This window comes from Drosophila busckii, chromosome 3L (genome assembly GCF_011750605.1).
Source record: "Drosophila busckii strain San Diego stock center, stock number 13000-0081.31 chromosome 3L, ASM1175060v1, whole genome shotgun sequence".
NCBI lineage: Eukaryota > Metazoa > Arthropoda > Insecta > Diptera > Drosophilidae > Drosophila > Drosophila busckii.
Window position 1 is genome coordinate 5,755,282 of NC_046606.1, and position 19,758 is coordinate 5,775,039.

General features: G+C 44.6%; 1 protein-coding gene across 1 annotated transcript in view; it reads right to left on the bottom strand.

The window, feature by feature from the left end:
* Positions 1 to 312: 312 nt before the first annotated feature.
* Positions 313 to 19,758, bottom strand: part of LOC108600099 (dynein heavy chain 3, axonemal) — a 30,156-nt gene continuing 10,710 nt past the window's right edge. Inside the window, exons 23-53 of the mRNA XM_017987468.2 lie at positions 19,560 to 19,707; positions 19,411 to 19,509; positions 19,238 to 19,352; positions 18,229 to 18,397; positions 15,669 to 15,862; positions 14,754 to 14,956; positions 13,804 to 13,991; positions 13,557 to 13,727; positions 12,249 to 13,451; positions 12,055 to 12,198; positions 11,799 to 11,981; positions 11,370 to 11,575; positions 11,000 to 11,314; positions 10,431 to 10,662; positions 8,893 to 9,018; positions 7,727 to 8,802; positions 7,354 to 7,665; positions 7,145 to 7,292; positions 6,507 to 6,717; positions 6,317 to 6,451; positions 6,086 to 6,258; positions 5,290 to 5,457; positions 4,464 to 5,023; positions 4,232 to 4,406; positions 3,994 to 4,166; positions 3,282 to 3,764; positions 3,046 to 3,225; positions 2,831 to 2,990; positions 2,366 to 2,775; positions 1,727 to 1,937; positions 313 to 1,137 (exon numbers count right to left, since the gene is read on the bottom strand). Coding sequence (XP_017842957.1) covers positions 814 to 1,137; positions 1,727 to 1,937; positions 2,366 to 2,775; positions 2,831 to 2,990; positions 3,046 to 3,225; positions 3,282 to 3,764; positions 3,994 to 4,166; positions 4,232 to 4,406; positions 4,464 to 5,023; positions 5,290 to 5,457; positions 6,086 to 6,258; positions 6,317 to 6,451; positions 6,507 to 6,717; positions 7,145 to 7,292; positions 7,354 to 7,665; positions 7,727 to 8,802; positions 8,893 to 9,018; positions 10,431 to 10,662; positions 11,000 to 11,314; positions 11,370 to 11,575; positions 11,799 to 11,981; positions 12,055 to 12,198; positions 12,249 to 13,451; positions 13,557 to 13,727; positions 13,804 to 13,991; positions 14,754 to 14,956; positions 15,669 to 15,862; positions 18,229 to 18,397; positions 19,238 to 19,352; positions 19,411 to 19,509; positions 19,560 to 19,707 — 8,595 coding nt within the window. The 3' untranslated portion in view covers positions 313 to 813. The remainder of the gene's footprint in view (positions 1,138 to 1,726; positions 1,938 to 2,365; positions 2,776 to 2,830; positions 2,991 to 3,045; positions 3,226 to 3,281; positions 3,765 to 3,993; positions 4,167 to 4,231; positions 4,407 to 4,463; positions 5,024 to 5,289; positions 5,458 to 6,085; positions 6,259 to 6,316; positions 6,452 to 6,506; positions 6,718 to 7,144; positions 7,293 to 7,353; positions 7,666 to 7,726; positions 8,803 to 8,892; positions 9,019 to 10,430; positions 10,663 to 10,999; positions 11,315 to 11,369; positions 11,576 to 11,798; positions 11,982 to 12,054; positions 12,199 to 12,248; positions 13,452 to 13,556; positions 13,728 to 13,803; positions 13,992 to 14,753; positions 14,957 to 15,668; positions 15,863 to 18,228; positions 18,398 to 19,237; positions 19,353 to 19,410; positions 19,510 to 19,559; positions 19,708 to 19,758) is intronic.

Below are 19,758 nucleotides of genomic sequence, written 5' to 3' on the forward strand. Positions count from 1 at the left end.
TGTTGCTGTTGTTCTGGTTGTGGTTCTAGACTAGAGTGGCTGGAATCAAAAGTAATCTGGTTTTAGAGGAGTTTGGGCCTTGACGTATTTTGTATTTGTGTTTGCATTAATTTCAACTAAAGTTTATAGAAATTTATTTTTAGTTAACATAAATATGCACTAATAGTAACTGGATCAACATTGTTTTCCGACCAGTTTGAAACATTTGAAGATAGACCGCCCCAAAAACGTCACAGCCGTACAACTCGTCTCGCATATACATATGGATATATATATATATATTAATTTTTATTTTCGTGAGCTTTTGTTTTTCATTTATTTATTTTGTAAATGGCGCACATCAAAAATATATGTATATTCAGCACTCTGCATATTTAATTTATATCTCACAATCATCGACATCATCATTGCCCAGTGCCCAGCGCTCAAACACGGAAATAAAAGTAAATAGAAACGCAGTTCGCTTACGGCGTTTCCTGAGCGCGTGCATATGAAACACCAAGCTCAAAAAATAAAACAGACACAAACAAAGAACACACACACAAGCACATACACATAAACCGTAGAAGAACAAAATAATGCTAGAATCAATATACAGACACGGCCTGCTTTATGCATGAGAATAGTAAACGATCCCAGCCAGCTCCGTTTCCCGTTGCCTGTTCCCAGTTCCTTTGCTCAGTTTAAGTTTCAGTTTCAGTTCCAGTGTTGGGCCAATCATGCTCTTGCTCTTATATAAAACGTATTAAAAACGCGCCATAGTGGGGCACATCCGGTCGCAGGACGTTGACGCAAACGCCTGCAGGTCAGCCTTCAATCATCCAGCTGGCAGAGGCAGGCCGTACCGCGATTAATCCAATGCATCGGCGTCTGTGAGCATTTCAACTGCAGGTACATTACAAAATTCGTCGAGTGGCCAGTGGTGGAGAGAATACCGCGACGCTCGCTGGTCTTATACACGGGACAGTCATAAATCTGGCTCGGCTCAGCCCCACCGCTGCTACGTGGTATTTCCTCTGGCAGCCTTAGCACAGGTCGCAGATAGATTACGGGCAGTGTGTCGAACAGTATCTTGGAGAAGGATTCATCAACCTCTTTTGTTTTGCGGTTCCAGCGTGCGCCCTCTATGAATATGCCCTGATGTACGAGGAGTTGGAGTTGCATTTTAATATAACAAGCGCAAGGGCCGTAGTCGACTGCAGCCGACTTTGAATTACACTTTGCCACACATTCCGTTTTCAATTCACATTCAGCACTCAACACTCAAAACATAAAACACAACAGTTGCATCTGCTGTTGTATAAAACTTAAATTTCAAATAAAAACTTAATATAAAATTAAAAGCAACATTTTTTGATAGGCATAGAAAGCCACGGACACTTGAACATAGTCCAATCGGACTTGATTTGTCTTCCTGATATTAAAATATATATAAATATAGCCCTTTTATGATTCGATTGGCAAAGTGTATGACTTTTTCTATTTGTTTTCTATTTGATGCAAGTGTAGCGTGCTCTGTGTTGTAATTAAACTTAAAAGTGCCAGCTTAGGTGCTTTGGTGGTGTAACTTAAATTTCTTACTTGTATAAACTTTGTCTCATCGTTTATGTCTTTTTGTTCCTTGGGTAAGCAATGTAAGTGTATGCAACATTAGCATATAGCTTATATATAGGTTCAGTGTCTCTTGCAGTTTAGTCAGAGAGAAAATGAAATATCTTAGACTTACCCTGATATAAGCACCCACTTCGGCAACTACTGTGGCTTGCACCTCAAATTTGGTTACTGCAAACTCTATGAAGATCATATCGATTTGAAAACGATTCTTGCGGGAATAGTTCTGCAGCACGCCAGTGATAAAGGATTGCGTAAAGTAAAAGCCAGAGATCCAATAAACATTCGGTTCACCGTTTTCTATCCACGAATTAAAGAATTCCAGGCTGTGGGGGTAGAGCGTAGTATGAGTTATCTTATTTTTCAATTTATTAATAAATATTAAACATTTGACAACAAAGAGTCGCAGTGCACAAAGCACACACAAACAGCAGCGTCCTTTGATGTCAATGGCAAATAAGATTTTTTTCTTTTATTTTCCTATGAATGGCACTGGCAAAATTGAACAGCAGCACACACATTTATATATGTTTGTATGCCAGAGTGTGTCAGGGGTTGTGTGTGTGTTCGTGTGTGTGTGTGTGTGTGTGTGTGTGTGTGTTGTGGCAAGGCTTGTGTGGCATATATAGTACATTTATTATATTTGCACAAATGCAGCAACAAAAAGGACATGACGCCACACAGGGTGGCAGTCTGAGCACAATGCCTCCCATTGATGTCTGTCGAGAAGAAATAGAAAATGCTCTCCACTTACCGTGCAAGAAAATCGCTCACGTAGCTGCCCAAGGGCTTCAACGAGGGATAGCTCTTTTTAAGCCAATCCGCCGGCACTCGGCCTATTATCATAGATGCGTGTGCGCGCTCCAATTCCGGTATCATTGCTATCTGTCCCATCACAGCCTTGCGCACGTTAATTAGACTCTTGCGTATGTGCGAGAGCAGACGATTAAAGCGTATAAGCTCCTGACGCAGCACTGTATTCATAGAGTTTGTATAGATCACAGGATAGGTCTTGGACACTTCATCCAAGTCATATTCGTCGGGCAGACGTGCCAACAGCTCCTTGCAAATGGCTATGGCAGGATCTTCTTTGGCGCCTGCAGCTGAGCTGGCCTTGACTGAGGCCATGAGATCAGTTTGAGTCAATAGCACGCCGCCAATGAGCTGTAAGTTTAAATTTAATTTCAAAAAGTGTTAACAATAGTTGCATTACGCTTACCGCATTGGTTTCCTTCACATTGCGATTAATGTCTGCATTCTCATGCAGTCCGTACACGTCCGGCTCTGGGCTAAGTGGAAAAGTGGCTATGTACTCTATGGAGTTCAGTTTCGTAGGACTGATTGGCACACAATATTTGCCGGACTGCGACAAAGCATAGCTGCAAAAATAAAAGCAATTAACATTGTAAACACCTCTAGGCTTACAGCACTTACCCATCCTGCTCAATGGTGTTCTGATTGTAAATCATATTCAGTAGCGACAAGATAAGACGACGATCCTTATCGTCGGTAACACGACCGCCGTAATTACATTCGCCTGTCAAATATACATGACCACGGAAGGGAATGCTATGGCTTTGTGTAATAAACATTTTCAGCTGCAGCAAGGAAATTCTGCAAGCGGAAGTTTCATTTAATTGAAAGCTAAATAAGTATGAGTCGCTACGCACTTGAGATCCGATTCGTTAAACTCGTAGGGTATATTCCAGCCTAGCGGACCGAACTCACGCCGCTCTTGCACCACAGCATGAAAGAAGACCAGGGCAAAGACGCCACGCAGCCAGCACTTGTTGGCCATGTCGGAGAAGAGGAACGCATTGGTAAAGAACTTGTCACGCATTAGCGGATCCGAGGTGAACGAGCGATGCATATTGGCGCGCAAGCCCTTGGGCGGCTCATTGGTCATCTTCACCGAGTTTTGCAGCACAGACACGGGAAAGACCGCGCTTGGATATGAAGTGCACCACAAGCGATAGTCAGCATGGGCGCCATCCGTCAGCGTTGTGTCATTGCAAATGCGCTCCAAGTCGCCCATCCAGCTAAAGGCGACGTGACAATTTTGCAGCACCACCCACTGGCCATGGCGTGCAGCTTCTGTGATCATTTTCTCTGCTCGCGGTCCCTGGCCCTGACCCAGCGAAATGGTTTTCAATCTGCAAGATTGGCATAAAATTTTACTTAAAGCTGCAAGCAGCGGCGGCAGCGGCAGTGGCAACAACACTGGTGGACTGGTGGCTACTGTGGCAGTGTCGAGCTCACATATCGACAAGGCGCACATGTCGCGCTTAATCGAAAACAAGCCAACCCAGCCTCAGCAGCAGCCCGTGCTGCAGCAACATACACATGGAAATATGAGGCGCACTCGCTCGTTAATTAACTTACTTGTCGTACATGTTGCGTTGTTTGGCGAACATGAAGAGGCTGGCCATGGGATCCGAGCCAGCGGATAGTAAAAACACCAGCGGTATTCTCGGCGAGCTGTCCGCAAACGAGGCGCCCAAATCGAATGGCGGCGGCTCCACAAAAGACTTGTCCAGGTTGCGCGTTATGAAAGCCTGTCACAAATATATATATATAAAGCTTTAGCCTCAGTCGCAAATGCCTGTCACATTAAACTTACGCGCACAGCAGGCACCAGCTTATCCGGACGCAGGCTCTTTAGTACAATCAGGTATAGCATTTCGTTGACTTTATTGTAGGGCTCGGGTAGCTCTAGCTCCTGCGGATTGACAGCATCATAATAGTCGTGCCACTCTTGTATATTATTTTGCATTTTGACATGCAAGTTTTTAATGCTATTCAAATGATATTTTCAAATAATGTCAGTCTGCAAACAAAGCTGCCACACTCACCCGTCTAGATCGCTAGCGCGATAGATGGCAGCCCAGGCCTTGTCGGGCAGCCATTCAGTCAAGGGATTGGGTATCAGGCCCTTGAAGCCAATGCCGCCGGTTAGAAAGAACAGCAGATCGTCTCTATCGACGCGTCCCTGCGCCACAAGTATGCCCAGGCACATGACCAACGATATGACCAGCTTGTCCTTCTCAAACAGCGAGCGACAGACATTCGTATAAACGGACTTGGTGAAGTAATCGTTAAGATTATTCAGACGTTCGGCCAGCACTGTTGACTTTGGCGCCTTCAGTATGGTGTTGACGAAGAGATTGAGAAACCAGGCCAATGAGTATTGATACATGGGATCCACATTGGCCAGCTCGCTGATGCAGAAGAATAGAATGGCCGAGTGCTTGGACACAGGTATATATTGCTGACGAGCGGAGTCGATTTCAATTTCAGTTGCCACGGCGACAATCTGCTTCTCCTGTATGTCCTCGGACAGGACTTTACTTGAGGACAGTATGTTGATGGCGTTCTCATCTTCCAGCACATTGCCCTCCGAAGTGGACAGCACCTATTTGTGGGGGCGATAAAGGACTCAGTTAGCTTTGTTGTTTTTCAAATGCTGCGCTTCCAGTTAATTGAATTGTCATTGGTCAGGCAGCAAAGCATAAATTGTTTGTTCGTATCTAATTGAATTGTTGCAGCCAGCGAGTGGGAAACTGCTGCTGTGACTACGACTATGAGCACATTCAACGATAATAAAAACATTTATTATGTGGCTAACAGTGCAGTCGAGCATAAAGAGAGAGAGAGAGAGAGAGAGAGAGAGAGACTTACCTCTAATATCTTGGATTCAATGGTGTACAATGCATCACGATTCCTTGCGGATTCAATAATCAATTGTTCCTTCTTCTCTTGCAAATCGGGACGTTCGTGTGCCACAACAATCGCCAGCAATTGTTCGCGTAATCCTTGTTCCGTTATCATGAAATTTAATACTGTTACCTAAACAGAAGCAAGCAGCAGCAGCAACCAGGCAAAAGCATCAATATAGACAAGCACGTAAAATGGTAAAAGGAAAACTTAAAATAAACACACAATGTGCCGCACATGGCCACACAGCAGAGAGAAAAAAAAAGAATAAACTAAAAAAAATGTTAGAAAAAAACTGCTGACAACAGTTGCAGCATAAAAAGCAATGGGAACGCCAACAGAAGCGAAATGCTGGAAAATTTTATAAACACACCATCGAGCTGAACTAGAGAAGACTTTAGCCAAGGAATTGACATTGGGTTGGGCGCTGGGGCGAGTTCTGGGGATTGCTGCTTTGTCGCACGTACATCACTGCGCTACTGTCGACATTCTCGTCCTTTAGCTGCTCATCGTCATCATCATCGTCAATGCCAAACGAAAATTTGCATATTGGAAGCGCCGACTGCGCTGCGGCTGCTGCTCCGATGCTACTGCAGCATCGCATTTACCCAAATATCAATTTAAGTTCGTCGTTTTATTACACAACTAACGTCATCATTGGCTTGGCTTGCCACAAGCTGAAGCTTCATAGTCTATTCGCTGCCCCAGCCCAATCCCAAGCTGAAACTTACTCCCATTCTTGTGGCATATGTCAACTTACCATAACCATCACTTCCGGTGGATAATGCGGATTGCGCAGACAGGTCGTTATATAAAGACGAAACTCTGGATTGTATTCAATCATTTGGTCGCCACTTTTGATGAACAGCCCTCCCTTGCTCTTAATAATGTTCTTCTCCAAAATGGGCGTCAGATTCGCGTCCAGCTTCTCACCTAAGCCACATGTTTAAGCTTTGGCCAACAATTGATATGCGCTTTGTTAACAACTCACCCACATTCTCAATGAGCACAGGTTGTCCATAGGTTATAGCCAGCTCCAGCACTTGCATGTAATTGGAGTCGCTCTGCTTGACCACCTTGAGATTATTGTTCTTCTCCATGTTCTTAATCCACTTGTTAGCTTGCACTGCGAAGATTATATAAAACATTATATAGAATATGAAGCAAATTCATATATTTACCTTGTGGATCAATGAGCAGTGAATAGCGACTCGAGTTGGTGACTATAATGCCATTCTCCACAGAGAAGTTATCAGCCGGCAGTCCAGCCAGCGACCAGGCGCGTATGGTCATGGGATGACCCAATGTGGTGGCCAGCGAGAAGGTCTCGCTGCATGGTATGTGCCGACGCAGGCAGAGCTCATTCCAATCGTTCACAATATTAACGCGATACTAAAAAAGAAAACAAAGATATAAATAGCAACTGTGTAAAGCTGGGGCGCCATTGAACTTTGCATACAAATATCACGTTCGCCGTAAAACTAAGCGCAACTTCAAAAAAAAAAAAAAACATCAAAGAGAAAAGCGAGGAAAATTAAATTTTGCATAGCAAAATGTTGCATGCACTAACTAACAATAAGCTAAAAATATCGCACATTTTTTTAAATGCACAAATTGTGCTCTTAAGTAAACTTTACAACGCAAAGTTATTGAGTTAAAAACTAAAAAACGTTCTACCAAACGTAATACAGGAATAGAGTGCGCAAGCGAAAATCAATGCAACGTGCTCATGCATATTAAAATGCTTTATGGCAACACACACACAGAGACACAGACACACATATACATATGCGCAACCATTAGAAGCAAGCGCACTTACCTCAGTGGTGAAGAATCCCAGGTAAGCGGTGCAGCCGCCAGCGAGCAGCACATCGCCCACAATATTGCTGATGGATTCGTGCAGATTCTTGGCTGCCTCACCCCAACGCGTCTTCTCGCCACCCAGGCCACCTAGCAGCTTTTCAGCTCTGCGTTAATGGAAAAGCTACAGAGCTATGCTATACAGAAATTGTTGCATTGCTTGCTTACCTGTTTAGTTTCTTTTCGCAATTGTCAATTTCATCCTCAAGCCGCTTCTTCTCGCGAGATTTCTCAGCAAAGAAGTCATTTAGCTTTTGCAGCTTGTCCAGGATAACTTGCAGCTCGGCTCGCTTGGCATTTAGCTTCTCCATTTGCTGCAGCAGCTCACCCTCAGCTTCGGCCAGCGCAGCCTTTTTGGGCATAACAATGCGCGCGACTTTGTCATAAACATCCATGGCGCGCACCCAGCGGCAAATGCCCTCGCAGGCCATCGAAGCAGCTTTGATCTTCTCAGGCACAAAGTCACGATCAGCTATATATCTGTAAAAATATATAATTATATTGGATTTTAATTGTTCGATTCATTTCATTGCTCACGCACTTTTCGCGCACTTTTTTGATTATGGCTGGCGGTATGTTGTCCTTGTCGAAGGTCTTCAGCGACTCCAGGAACTTCATGTCGCTCAGCATGCGCGTGGAAGGACCCCAATAGTCCTCCACCATATGGCCACTAGCATCGGGCTTGCGATCAGGCTTCAAACCCTTGAGCACACACACTGCTTCGAGCGTCAGCTTAACGCCGTAGGGCGGACTCTTCATGGACTTGACCACAACAATGTCTGCAGGCTTGAGCGTGTTCAGCGCCTCCAAAGCTGCCTCCATGGCTGGTATAGCTTCTGCCAAGTCTGTTTCGCAGTCATCTTTGATTGCCTGTGCCGCTGCAGCTGCCTCATTGGCCGCTGCCTCATCCGCGCCCACAACTTCCTTTTTCTTCTCTGCCTCTGCCGTCTCGCGTTCAATGTTCACCATTATGCGATCCGTTTCCTCGCTCAACACTTTCAGCTTGGGCTGCAAGTCGTACAGATTGGTTTGCATTTCGCCCACCTGACTGGCTGCAAAGTCGAGCTTCTCCAAGCCTGTGGTGTATCTGTCGCGCAGTCGCGTAATCTCGTCCAGCTTGCGGGCGTAGAAAGTGCGGAAGGCTTTCAGCAGCTCCAGATATGCGGAGGGCGTGACATAGTTGCGTCTGCTCAGCTCGCGATAGCACTTTTCGCTAGCATCGACGACGCTCTGATGGAAGTACATGACACAGGCCACCAGATCCTCTTCAAGCTGCGTCAACTCACGATCCCCTTCGTTGCGCGTGCCACGCTTTTCCTCCTCCTTGGGCTCCTCAGAAGCGCGCGGAGCTTCGGCTGCCTCTGCCTGCTCCTCATCATGCGGCTTATTCAGATGCATGGAGGTAACAAAGTAGATGCCCACGCGCGACAAAGCCTCCTCCGGCCAGGGCATGTACCAGTCAATGGTGCAGCAGTTGATGAGCGATGGGTAGACACGTATGCGTTCCTTAAAGGACTCGCCAATGGGCGAGAAGGCCAAAGCTATATGCAGCTGCTCTCTAATGCGTTCAATAAAGTAAGCGTAGACCTCGCTGGGCAATGAGTCTAATACCTTTCCCTGTAATCCAAAAAAGAAGCAGCAATGATTTGTTGTTAACAGGCGCCAAAGCCTTAAGGGGATGCTAGTTTAAAATTAATTTTGGCTCACCAATTGCTTGGCCACATTTGCCATATTCTCCATTATGGTTGCCTTGTCCTCCAGTTGATACAGATTTGGCAAATCACCGGTATTAAGTATTCCATTGATATCCTCCACATAGCCCTCGTCTGTAGCCTGCGAATGAAAGGCGGTAGGAGGGGGTAGCAAATCTCAATGTGAATTTTCAAACGAGTGAGTTGTACAATGCAAATCCAGCAGCTTTGCTAGTGCCAGGGACTGCATTTTTATGTATTGGTCGAGTGGCTGTTACTGCTGCTGCTGCTGTTGCTGTTACTGTTGCAACTTCAGTTGCCACATGAATTTTGCAATACACTCTAAGTGGCAAAAGGATTTGGCTCTAACACAAACACAAACTGGCACAAGGCATGCACAGCTCTGCAGTTGAAGCCTCAACGCTCTTTCTCTCTTACTCACTCGCTCTGCATTTTAGTGTAATTGTTAATTAATGTGTGCATGGAGATTTGTGTACACACAGGGAGTGGGCGAGTGTGAGAGCAGCAGCACTAGTGGGTATTAAAACCCTAAATACAACATTGATTGATTGGCCAGCTGGAGAGAAAGACAGAAATTGAGAGAAACAAAGCTTGGGCTGCAATTTGGAAAAAGTGTATTCAAAATTCCTTTGGCAGCAATGCAGGCAGAGATTTTTATGCCCACTAACTTTAATTAGCACAATCATAAGCAGCTTACTTAACTAAGTCTAAGCTGTACAATTGATTTAACGCATAAATTCTTGTGCACAATATGCTGTCAATTAAAAATAAATTTTCTTGCTGACTGCAAATCTATTTACAGGCACATACATAATTTTAATAAGGATGCACACATACATATGCATATTAGCATGTTGCTCTATTGTTTATCATATCGATTGATTTTTGGTCAGGCTAATTTATTGAGTTGAAATTTGAATTTGAATTTTCAAGCTTGACGTTCGCTATTCTAAAGGCCTTTTGCTCTACATGCGTTTGACTTTCCATAATTGAGAGCTGTTGCTGCTGATGATGATGTTGCTGCTGCGGCTGCTGCTGCTGCTGGTGTGTGTATGCAAATTGTTGAACAATAATCAACTTAGTGGAACAATTAAAACTAATTATATATGCAAATGTTGGCTAAACAATAAATGCTTGTCTTCCGCTTCGATTGCTGCCAAATCAAAATACAACATTTTTGGCCAGCACACTGGCCCCACCCTTGGAGCCTTGCTGTAAGTGTTTGTGGGTGTGTGCCCGACACATGTGTAACGCTTTCTTATGTTTGCCACACAAGCTACTGCTGCTGCCTTTCATCAAACACATATGCAAATGAATTACGTTGAATTTCTAATTTATCAGTGAATAGAAACTTTATGGGTTTGTTGTACCTAACTTGCTTGGCATTGGATTTGGTGTGTGGATTGTGTCCGAGCACAAAAAGCGGTTTACAACATAATCTAAACGGCGTTTCATTAACTTGATTGCCTGCCTAATGGATCGAACTAAAACTAAAACTATAGCGCTTATAGTTAATAGCCAAAAGCCACTCACCTGCGCATCCGAGAATAGAAATACGGTGTGATTAATATTAAAGCTGGCCGACATTAAAATCTTCTTTAGATCATCACGCCAGTCCGTCAGCGTATACGACTTGGAGACCTGCACGGTCATCAGACGACAGTCGGCTATAAACGCAGCCAGGCGGCAGGAGCTGCGACGTCCTGAGCCGCCCATGCCCACCATCAAAACATTGCCTCGAGGCATTTGCAGTACGCGCGAAACTCTGTAAACAAATTGCAAAATATTAATTTTAATAAAACGTACACATAACATTTATATTTATTTAATTAACTGCAAAATATTAAAATATTTTGGCTTTAACGACGAATTTACGAACGAAAAACCATAAACATAATAACACAAATATAGCCACGCGATTTCCTGGAAAGAAAACCTAATTTTAGCATGGGGTGATTTTCCGCGTACAATTTAATGCAGCATTCATTTTGTTTGACGCGCTCTTTCCGAGAAAATACACAAGAGTTCTCTTTTAGGTATTTTAATTTATGCAAATTTATGTTTAAATACCGCAATGGCTATGAGGTTTGTTTGTTACTTACCTGCTGACGTGCTCTATGGCAAAGCGGAACATGACCAAGTCCATGGGCGAGCTGGAGAAGGAATTGTATTCACGCAGATAGTACTTCATGAGCTTCTCCAGCTTCTCATAGCTATCGCACTCATCATAGTACTTGGGCTCTGCATCCGGCTCCATGTAGTTGCCGTAGAACAGATTGCGCAAATCATTATCGCTCAGCTTTTCGCCAGGCTCCATGCGATCCGCAAATGCCGCCTCCAGCGAGAAGCGTAAATAGTTTTTGCATGCGTCCACTGCGATGATAAGCAGACGGTCACGATCTGCCTGGTCCACAAGGCTGCCAATAAATAGGTGAGACAGGCAGACGGCTAGACAATGGCACAATAACTTACCGGTCATAAAAAACGCGATATGTCTCATGCGCCCAGAGGCGTCCCAGCTTCTCCTGGTCGGGCATACGCTTGGGCGGCACCAGCACAATGCCCTGAAAGACACGTGTAATATCCCGCAGCGAGAAACTGTAATGCGACTTGGCTGGCGTGGGCAGAAAGATGCGTATGGCCTCGCGGTAGACGCTGACCATTGCCTCCGATAAGCCCTGCAGGGAGTAGAAGTATGAGCAGCAGCAGTAAACTGAATAGCAACAACAACAACAACAACGACGACAGAGAGTTGAGTGTGGCCTGTGCCTTTGTAAAATAAAGATATAAAAGACGCCATTTTAATTTTATTATGCGCTGGCAACAAGCCAACCATATACACTACTCTCTGCTGTTGTTGTTGTTGTCGACTGTTGGTTGTTGCTTGTTGGTTGTACGTACGCGCGCCAGCAGCGCCACCTTCTCGGGATAGCCCTTGGCAAAGTGCCAATCACCAATTGTCGTGAATATACGTATGATGGTGGAGTCCTCAAAGGAGTCCACAGCCACAACGAACATGTGGCGATAGAGACGCGGAAAGATAAAATTGCTGCCGCCCAGTGTGCCCATGGCGCACATCAAAGTCTGCGCATATATAAAATGCATGTTGTGTATATAAATAAAGCGAGTAAAATATTGTGGCCAGGTTTGCATTTACCATATCAACCAGCTCGATTTTTGTGGTATCCACCAGATCCGACCAGTAGCCATGATCCAGCCAGGTGCGGAGCAACTCCAGCGGTGCCTGCGAGCCATACGTATCCTTCGAGGGCATGGCCACATCATCACAAAAAACAATGCACTGCAAATAAACTTTAATAAATATATATTCTGTTTTTTGCATTTAGTTACCTTCTTGCCCAGCGCTGGGCCATAGACACCTTTGCGCCGACGATCCAGCTTGCTCATGATGGTATCCTGCACCATTTGCGCCGAGGTGCGCGCCGAAAAGTTGATAATGTTAATGAGATTGGCAAACTTGGGCATGGCCAGCAAATTGCTGCTAATGATTGCGCTCTTGCCCGTACCCGTGGGTCCCACCACCAACATGCCGAAATTCTTGGCTATGCAGAACTCCTGCCAGTAGCTAATGTAGCCCGTCTCCTTGGTGGGCACTATGAGCTCACTAATCTGTGCGCTCTCGGGCAGATTGGTAGCTGCGCCGGAGTCATCAGACTTTTGCCAGGTCCACCAGTTCTCTGCCTCATCGAAGCGATAGTCGAGAAACACGAGCTTCTCTGGGAACATCTGCCCGCGATTGAGTGAGAAGTACTTGGGCTTGGGATAAGCCTCATTGGAGCCATAGATAACCTTGCGCAGCAGCGTATCAAAGGTGCGCTGGCCGGAAGCTGCCAGCGCCGAGCAATAAGCCCAGGCATAGCAGAAGAGAAACATTTGCTGAAACCACGCCTGATTGAATACCTTGTGCTTCTCCAGAAAATGCAAAAAGAAACGCGAAAATGTTTGGTACTGATACAGCGGCGAGAGCTCCAGCATCTGCTTGCACTGCGGCAGGAATTCCAGCGCTGCTGGTATCAGCCACTCCACCATGTCCTCGAACAGTGTCATGTATATATCGTTGAGTCCCACATTGTTTACCAGTATATTGACAAAACTCTTGTGAAAGGCGCGCCAGCCCAGCTGCGAGGGCTCCATGTAGATCATGCCGCAACGCGAGACTGTCGCTGGCGAGGCCTGCTCCAAGTCGGCCGGCTCGAACATCATGTTCATCATTTTGGTCATCTGCATAATTTCGCCAGACATCAGACACAGCTTCTTGTTGTCGTCCAGCACTGTGTTCAAGTTCTCAATCCAAACTGCGTCCACCGGACCATCGAACATAACCCAGGCGCGCTCGTTCTTGGGTCCGCCCACCTGTTCGCGAAACGTTTTGGCCAGCACGCCATCGGACCACTCATGTGACACCGGATCAAAGCGTCCGTATAGCTGGCCCATGGTAATGGCCTTGGGATTTATAATGCGAAACACCACTGGGAATTCCTTGAGTGTCGACTCCTCATCCAGCGAGACATTGCGCAGCGTCTGCGCCAGCACCTGTAGCGAAAAAATAAAAGGCATAGCAAAAATATTTAATTATCAAAAGTGGCAATTTGGCAATCAATTTAAGTCTCTCTCTCTCTCTCTCTTTCTCTTATTTACCTGATAGGCTGTGGTTTTGCCGCCCATGGAGCCGCCGACTATCATAAGGCCGTGCCGCACCAGCATCATTTCATATATCTGTAGAATTTTCTCCAAGTACCAAGGCGTGGCCTGCAGGTTGCGCTCCTCCAGATTAATGCGCAGCCATTTTAAAATATCATCACGTTGAGGCTGGACGAGGTGTAAATAAAATATGCAAAAAATATGCAGAGCAGTTCATAAAGCGTTGAGAGTTGAGTTAACTTACCATGGGCAGATCAACGCCCGGGAACAGATCCATATAGATGCCAATGAATAGTGAAATATCCTGCTCGAGGAATTTCGGTAAATTGACATCAACAATGGCGCGCAAGACAATTTGCGGTTCGGGCAGGTCAGGGTAAAGGCGTCGCAGCGATGCGGAGGCCAGCAGCACAGATTTCACAGCACGCATACCTGCAAAGGCAATATATAGTTGTGGCATTAGCTTGACAGTTATGCGTGGCAAATATGGCGCATAACTCAACTGCAAGTCAAAGTGCAGCTGCGCGTGTGGCATGTAAGTCAAACTGAGCTAAGCATAGCTTCATTATAGTCAGGTGAAAATGCTAAAGTTTGGCTCGTAAACTGGACAAACTAAGGCAGGTGGGCAACTGGCTGGTGTGGGTGGTGTGTGTGTGCTAAACAGACAGACAACAACAACAAGAACAACAACAGCTCGGCAACTAAATGTACAAATAGTTTTTATTATTACTTTGCAAAACAACACACACACACACATGTATGTGTCTGCCACATTGTAAGCGTGTGTGTGTGTGTGTGGCATTTGTCTCACATACAAAAGCGCTGCAGAACTTGCAAGAAAGTTTTTCAATTTAAACTCAAAATAAGATACTGATCAAATGTACTTTGCACATAAACTTGCACAGCTGCCAGACCTGCAACTGCAACTGCAACAGCCACAGCAGACATTGACCGGACGCACACATACATATATACATGTACAGACATGCTGCAATGTCATATGACATGTTATGTCGTAAAAAGCAACGCAATAGCTTTGGCTTGGCAGTGAAACAAGCAGAAGTAAAAATAGCAAACGCACTTTGCCTGCAGCTTACACAAAAGGCAAAGTAGACAATAATAAAAAATGCTGTGTGCATGTTGTTGACTGCGCTTCTTTTTTCGTGTTTAGTGCCTCTTATTAGCGTAGCTTACCGTAATCGTAATGCGACTGCGAGGACAACTGCTCCGAGCATAGCTTGTAAGCCTGCACAATTTTCTGTGACAGCGGACGCGCCTGATCAAAACCATTGGAGTAGAGCGTGATCTCGCCAATCATGGCATAGTCCGGCACCATCATAGCCACCGTACGGAACAGCACTTTAAGATTATCCGGCAGCTCTGTGCGCCCAGCATAGCTGTAAATAGAAGAGAGAGCGAGTGAGTGAGTGAGATATGTATAGAATAAAATTGCTTTTGACATTTAAGAGCGGCAATCGAATAAAAGTGCTAATGGCATAAATACTAAAAGGCCCAAAGCCAGTTACGAGTCATAACCAATATGACTGACGGCTTTTAGTAACGTCTGCGCAGCGTGACAAATTGGCAGCTGCACACAGACATACAGACTAAAAAAAAAATGGCACACAAGTCTGGCAGCTGGAGGGTTTCAAAAGAAATTAAGCGCTGTATACATTGCGTATACGTACTGTGTGTGTGTGCGTGCATGTTCGTGCCCAGGCCTAATATGCATGTTTGTCACAGATGTGCTGCATGCATGCCAAAGCAATAAATATGCCTACCCTCAGTAAAATCTGCAATAACGCAATAACTACCAATATCAATGCTCCACGTCCTTTGGCAACTAATAGCCCCACGTTGTAGCAGAGACAACAACGCTGCCTGCTGCCAGTTGGGAGCCAGTTCAGTAGCCAACGGTCGCTCTCGCATCGGCTTACAAAGTAACTAAATGCATTTTCAAATGCACAACAGCAAAAAAAAAAACCAAATATAACGTGTTGAGCACAAGGGAAAGAATGAAAAGAAACGAAAAAAAAAAAAAACACGGCATTGCGTGAAACCACAGCTGCTGCTACTACTACAGCAGCAGCACAGCAGCCTGCCACTCACCCAGGATTCATGGTTATGAATATGCTACAAGTTGGATCCAGTTTGAGCATTGTATCCTCGAAAAAGAATTTCACAACCTTGCGTCCAATGGCACGCTGTATGGTCAGAATCTGTTGCGCCACCACAGACAGCACCTCCAGCTCTATGCGATTGAACTCGTCGAAGCAGGCCCAGGCGCCCGACTGTGCCAATCCCTGCAGAAGAAGAAGAAAAAATAAAAGCTTAGCAATACATATGCATATGCGCAAGGGCAGGGAAAAGGCAAAAGTAAGCGCAAAGAAATGGCCAACAAAAAAAAAAAAAAAGTAAGCAAAAGCAAACAGCAACATAAACATTATTTTCAGTTTCTCATCGCTGCATGTTGCTGTTCGCTCTACATTGCCAGATACGTTTCGATTTTGCAGTTGCCAGGCTCCGCACAGGCACAAGCACAAATAGTGCAGCTACAGTTTAGCTATGTGAGTTGGAAGCCGTTGCTGGCCGAGGCAGACCAGCGGGCCAGTCAGTAGCCCCTTTGATATGCTTTCTTTTTGCATGTTGCAATAAATATGCAGCTTTATGCCACAGCTGCGTATAGATTGGCCCTGCTAGCAAAGTACTTGCAACATATGCCACACAGCTACAATGGGTGACAATATGGCGCACTAAACTCAAATCAAAACTAATTATTATATGTATAACATGATTTAAATATTTATGTCAAACTGCAAGTATTGTGCTTTGCCTTCTCAACTCAAAATATCTCTCTGCCTTTTATTGCTCGATTGTAGGCTCAATTTTCACATCATAATAGTCAATATTTTGCCAACGTCTCTGCCACAACAGCAGCAGCAGCATCAACAGCAGCAGCAGCTGCTGCTGCAATGCTACACCCACAATAACAAGCGAGGCAACATCGATTGGGGCATCAGCTACATACGAAGCTGTTTTACATGCTGTAGCGCGTTTGCAAGCATTTCTTTTTTTTTTGCTCTCTAGTTGTTTTCCTGCCATTGCTATTGTGCAATTAGCACCACTGTGCGTGGCTCTATTACATGTCTATGCGCGTCTGTGTATTTGTGCGTATGCCCTGTTGTTTGTGCATGTTGCAACTACAGACTGAACAAAAAAAAAAAAAAGAACGCATAGAGGAAAAGCAATAGCTTCCTTTTGGCTTTGGCATACTTTGAACTCTATCAAAGTGGTTTGTTGCCGTTGGCAGCTGTAGAAATCGCCACGCCGCGCATTGGCAGCGGCGCCATCCAACGTTATGCTTAAATTCTTTTCTTTTGTTGCTTTGTTTGGATGCATGGAAATTGAGAAGTATTGGCTGGCTGGCTGGATGGCTGGGTTGTTTGTCAAGCGCGTTGCAACAACGTTCGAGCATTGTTATGGGCATTTAATTTATATGCCTCACGCTCTTACTAACTGAAATATTTTTGGCTAGCATATTTCTATTGTACTATCTGAGCCAGCATAAATCGAAATTGTTTGAATTGTTTGGCAATTGCAAATTATTTTATTGCTTGCAAAATTGTTTTGCCTGACAAACTGCAGATGCGCTCTGAGCTGAACTGGTGCGTGTGTTTGTTTGTTTGTGTGTGTGATTGAAAATTTACGACTTCCGACGACATTTTAGATATACAAAAGGCATAATAGAAAAACTACTTTCTAAAACTAGCCTGGCCATAAAAAGAAATAAAGATGAAATAAATAAATAACAAATAATCAGCTTTAAGTGGTTAGAATTAGACAACAACATGCAAATAAATTTAAGTCAGCCAAAGTAAGTTAGAGAGAGTGCGAGCGCAAAACTCAAAGTGCTAAATGTTGTTGCCGTTGCTTTAGTAAAGCTGAGTAAAGCTGTCATTAATCGCAAATCTTATGCAAATTAAAGCGTTGAGACCTGGCCAAACTGCCCAGAGCCCATTCGCTCATGCGCTCGCTCGCTCGCTCGCTCACACTCAGTCGCAGTCTGGGGCTTAAAACAACATATTATGCAATTAGGCGTGCGAGCGAATTAAGCGATTAGAGCCGAAACACGCATAAATTTTACTACAAAACTACAACACCCACTTAAGATGGTAATGTATGTGTATGTGTGTGTGCGTTTATTTGTTTGTGTGCCTGAGAGGCGGTTAACGACCTGCTAATAAAAATTTGCATAGTTTGAAGTGAGCGCACACGAAAGCTTAACCTGAACCCTCAACTCAATCCAATCCCGCTCCTTACACCCTTCTCCCAGCCTCATTGCTCACTTTCGTAAAAGTGCCTAATTAGTCAGCGACCACAAAAGCTGCATAAATTTCACCAGTTAATGCTGAGTGGCTCCACTGTGTCTGCTGCTTGGCCACACACACACACACAAAAGTCGCCAGATAGTTATCTATATAGCTGCGCACTAAAAGTCATCATCATCCATTTCTGCGCGTGCCTGCTGCTACAGGTTCTGGCTTGGCTCTCTGGCTTGATTAATGCCACTCAAACCCAAACCCCCGAGCCCGCACCCGCACCCGAACCTCAATTAACTCTGTTAGTGACAAGTGACTGGTTTGGTCTATTTTTGGCATCAGCCGCTTACCTTGAAGAACTTGCCCAGCGCTTTGTAGTCCAGGCCATCGGAGCAATTGAAGACAACACACTTTTTGGCCACCGCCTTGGCCAGATCCTTGCAGGTTTCAGTTTTGCCTGTGCCCGCAGGTCCCTCGGGAGCGCCGCCCAGACACAATTTCAATGCGCCCATCAAAGTGCTGCAAAGTCATAGTACAAAGAGCAAGTATTAATGTCGCCGCTATGCTTTTAATAACTATTTTGCATTTTTTGCACACGTTTGCTAAAATAAATTGTCATTTTAGGGATATTTGTTACAAGTTGTTGTCTAGTTCAGGTCAATTCAAAGCGCTGTGCACTTGGAACAAATTAAAAAAAAAATCAAATCAATTGATTTACGAAGAATTGAAAATTCTCGTTTATTTTAGCTGCTGCATATTTTGCATGTGCCAAAGCTCTTCTATTCACTTTCAGAGTATTAACTGCTTCGACTATTTATAGCTTTATTTGCGCATTTATTTTTAGCCCACTTTTTTTTTAGCTTGTTGTTGCAAGTTCATATTTTTATCATATTGGCAGCACAGCCAGTTTCACGTTTGTTTGGTTGTGTGTCATTTTTTTTTAGCTTTTCCGGCATAACCATACAAATATCTATATGTGCTCGTTTCAGTTTCTTTTTTGCTTACATTTTTGTTAACTATGCATATGTATATGTGTGCCTGTGTGTGTGTGTGAAAGTGTCCAACATTGATTTATTTGTTTAATATAAAAGTTTTATCGGAAGCCCCATTAAAATGTCCTTGCTGCCAGCTTTGCCAGCGAAACGGGACAACGACTATGCGAGCTTGCCACACTACAGAGCCTGCTGTTGTTGTAGTTTGCGTTTGTCGCAGGCAGCTTAAACATCAAAAAGGTTTGCGCGGGGCAAGCGCAAAAAAGAGCATAACTTTAAAATATAATAAATATTCTTTTGGCAATCAGCGCAAAGCTGCAGCAACCGCCCAAAACGTTTGTTAATTAATATTTTGTGAGTTACTCACCGATAGCAACGATCAGTAAGCGGCGTGACCACAAGACGAGGTAAATTGCCCAAGTATTCCATGCCATACTGCACATCAGTCACAACCATGCTGACGCAAACCCAATCCTCATTCTCTGTGCAACAAATAGAAGTCATAAGTTCAAGTGTAAGTTGCTAGCCTGGACAACTTACTGTCGTTGACTTTCCAGTAGTAACGCAGCTGCGACATCCAATCAAAGTCTTGTATGTTGGTAACACGCATGTCCGCCAAGTATTTAACCACATCGCGATCTAAAGTAAAGCTTAGAAAAATTGCTGGCAATTGACAATTGTGAGCTCACCATGCACATCGAGCACAATCAGCGCCTCAACGGCAATGCGCACGCCTGTTTGCAAATCCGTACGCACAAGCTGCACCAGTTCGCCAATTTGTACATTACACTTTTCCAAATAGGGCAGCAATGTCTTCTTTTCAATGGCCTCCTCCACCTGCGCAAGTTTATTAGCTCAGTCTCTAGACAGTTAAACAAATCGTTGACT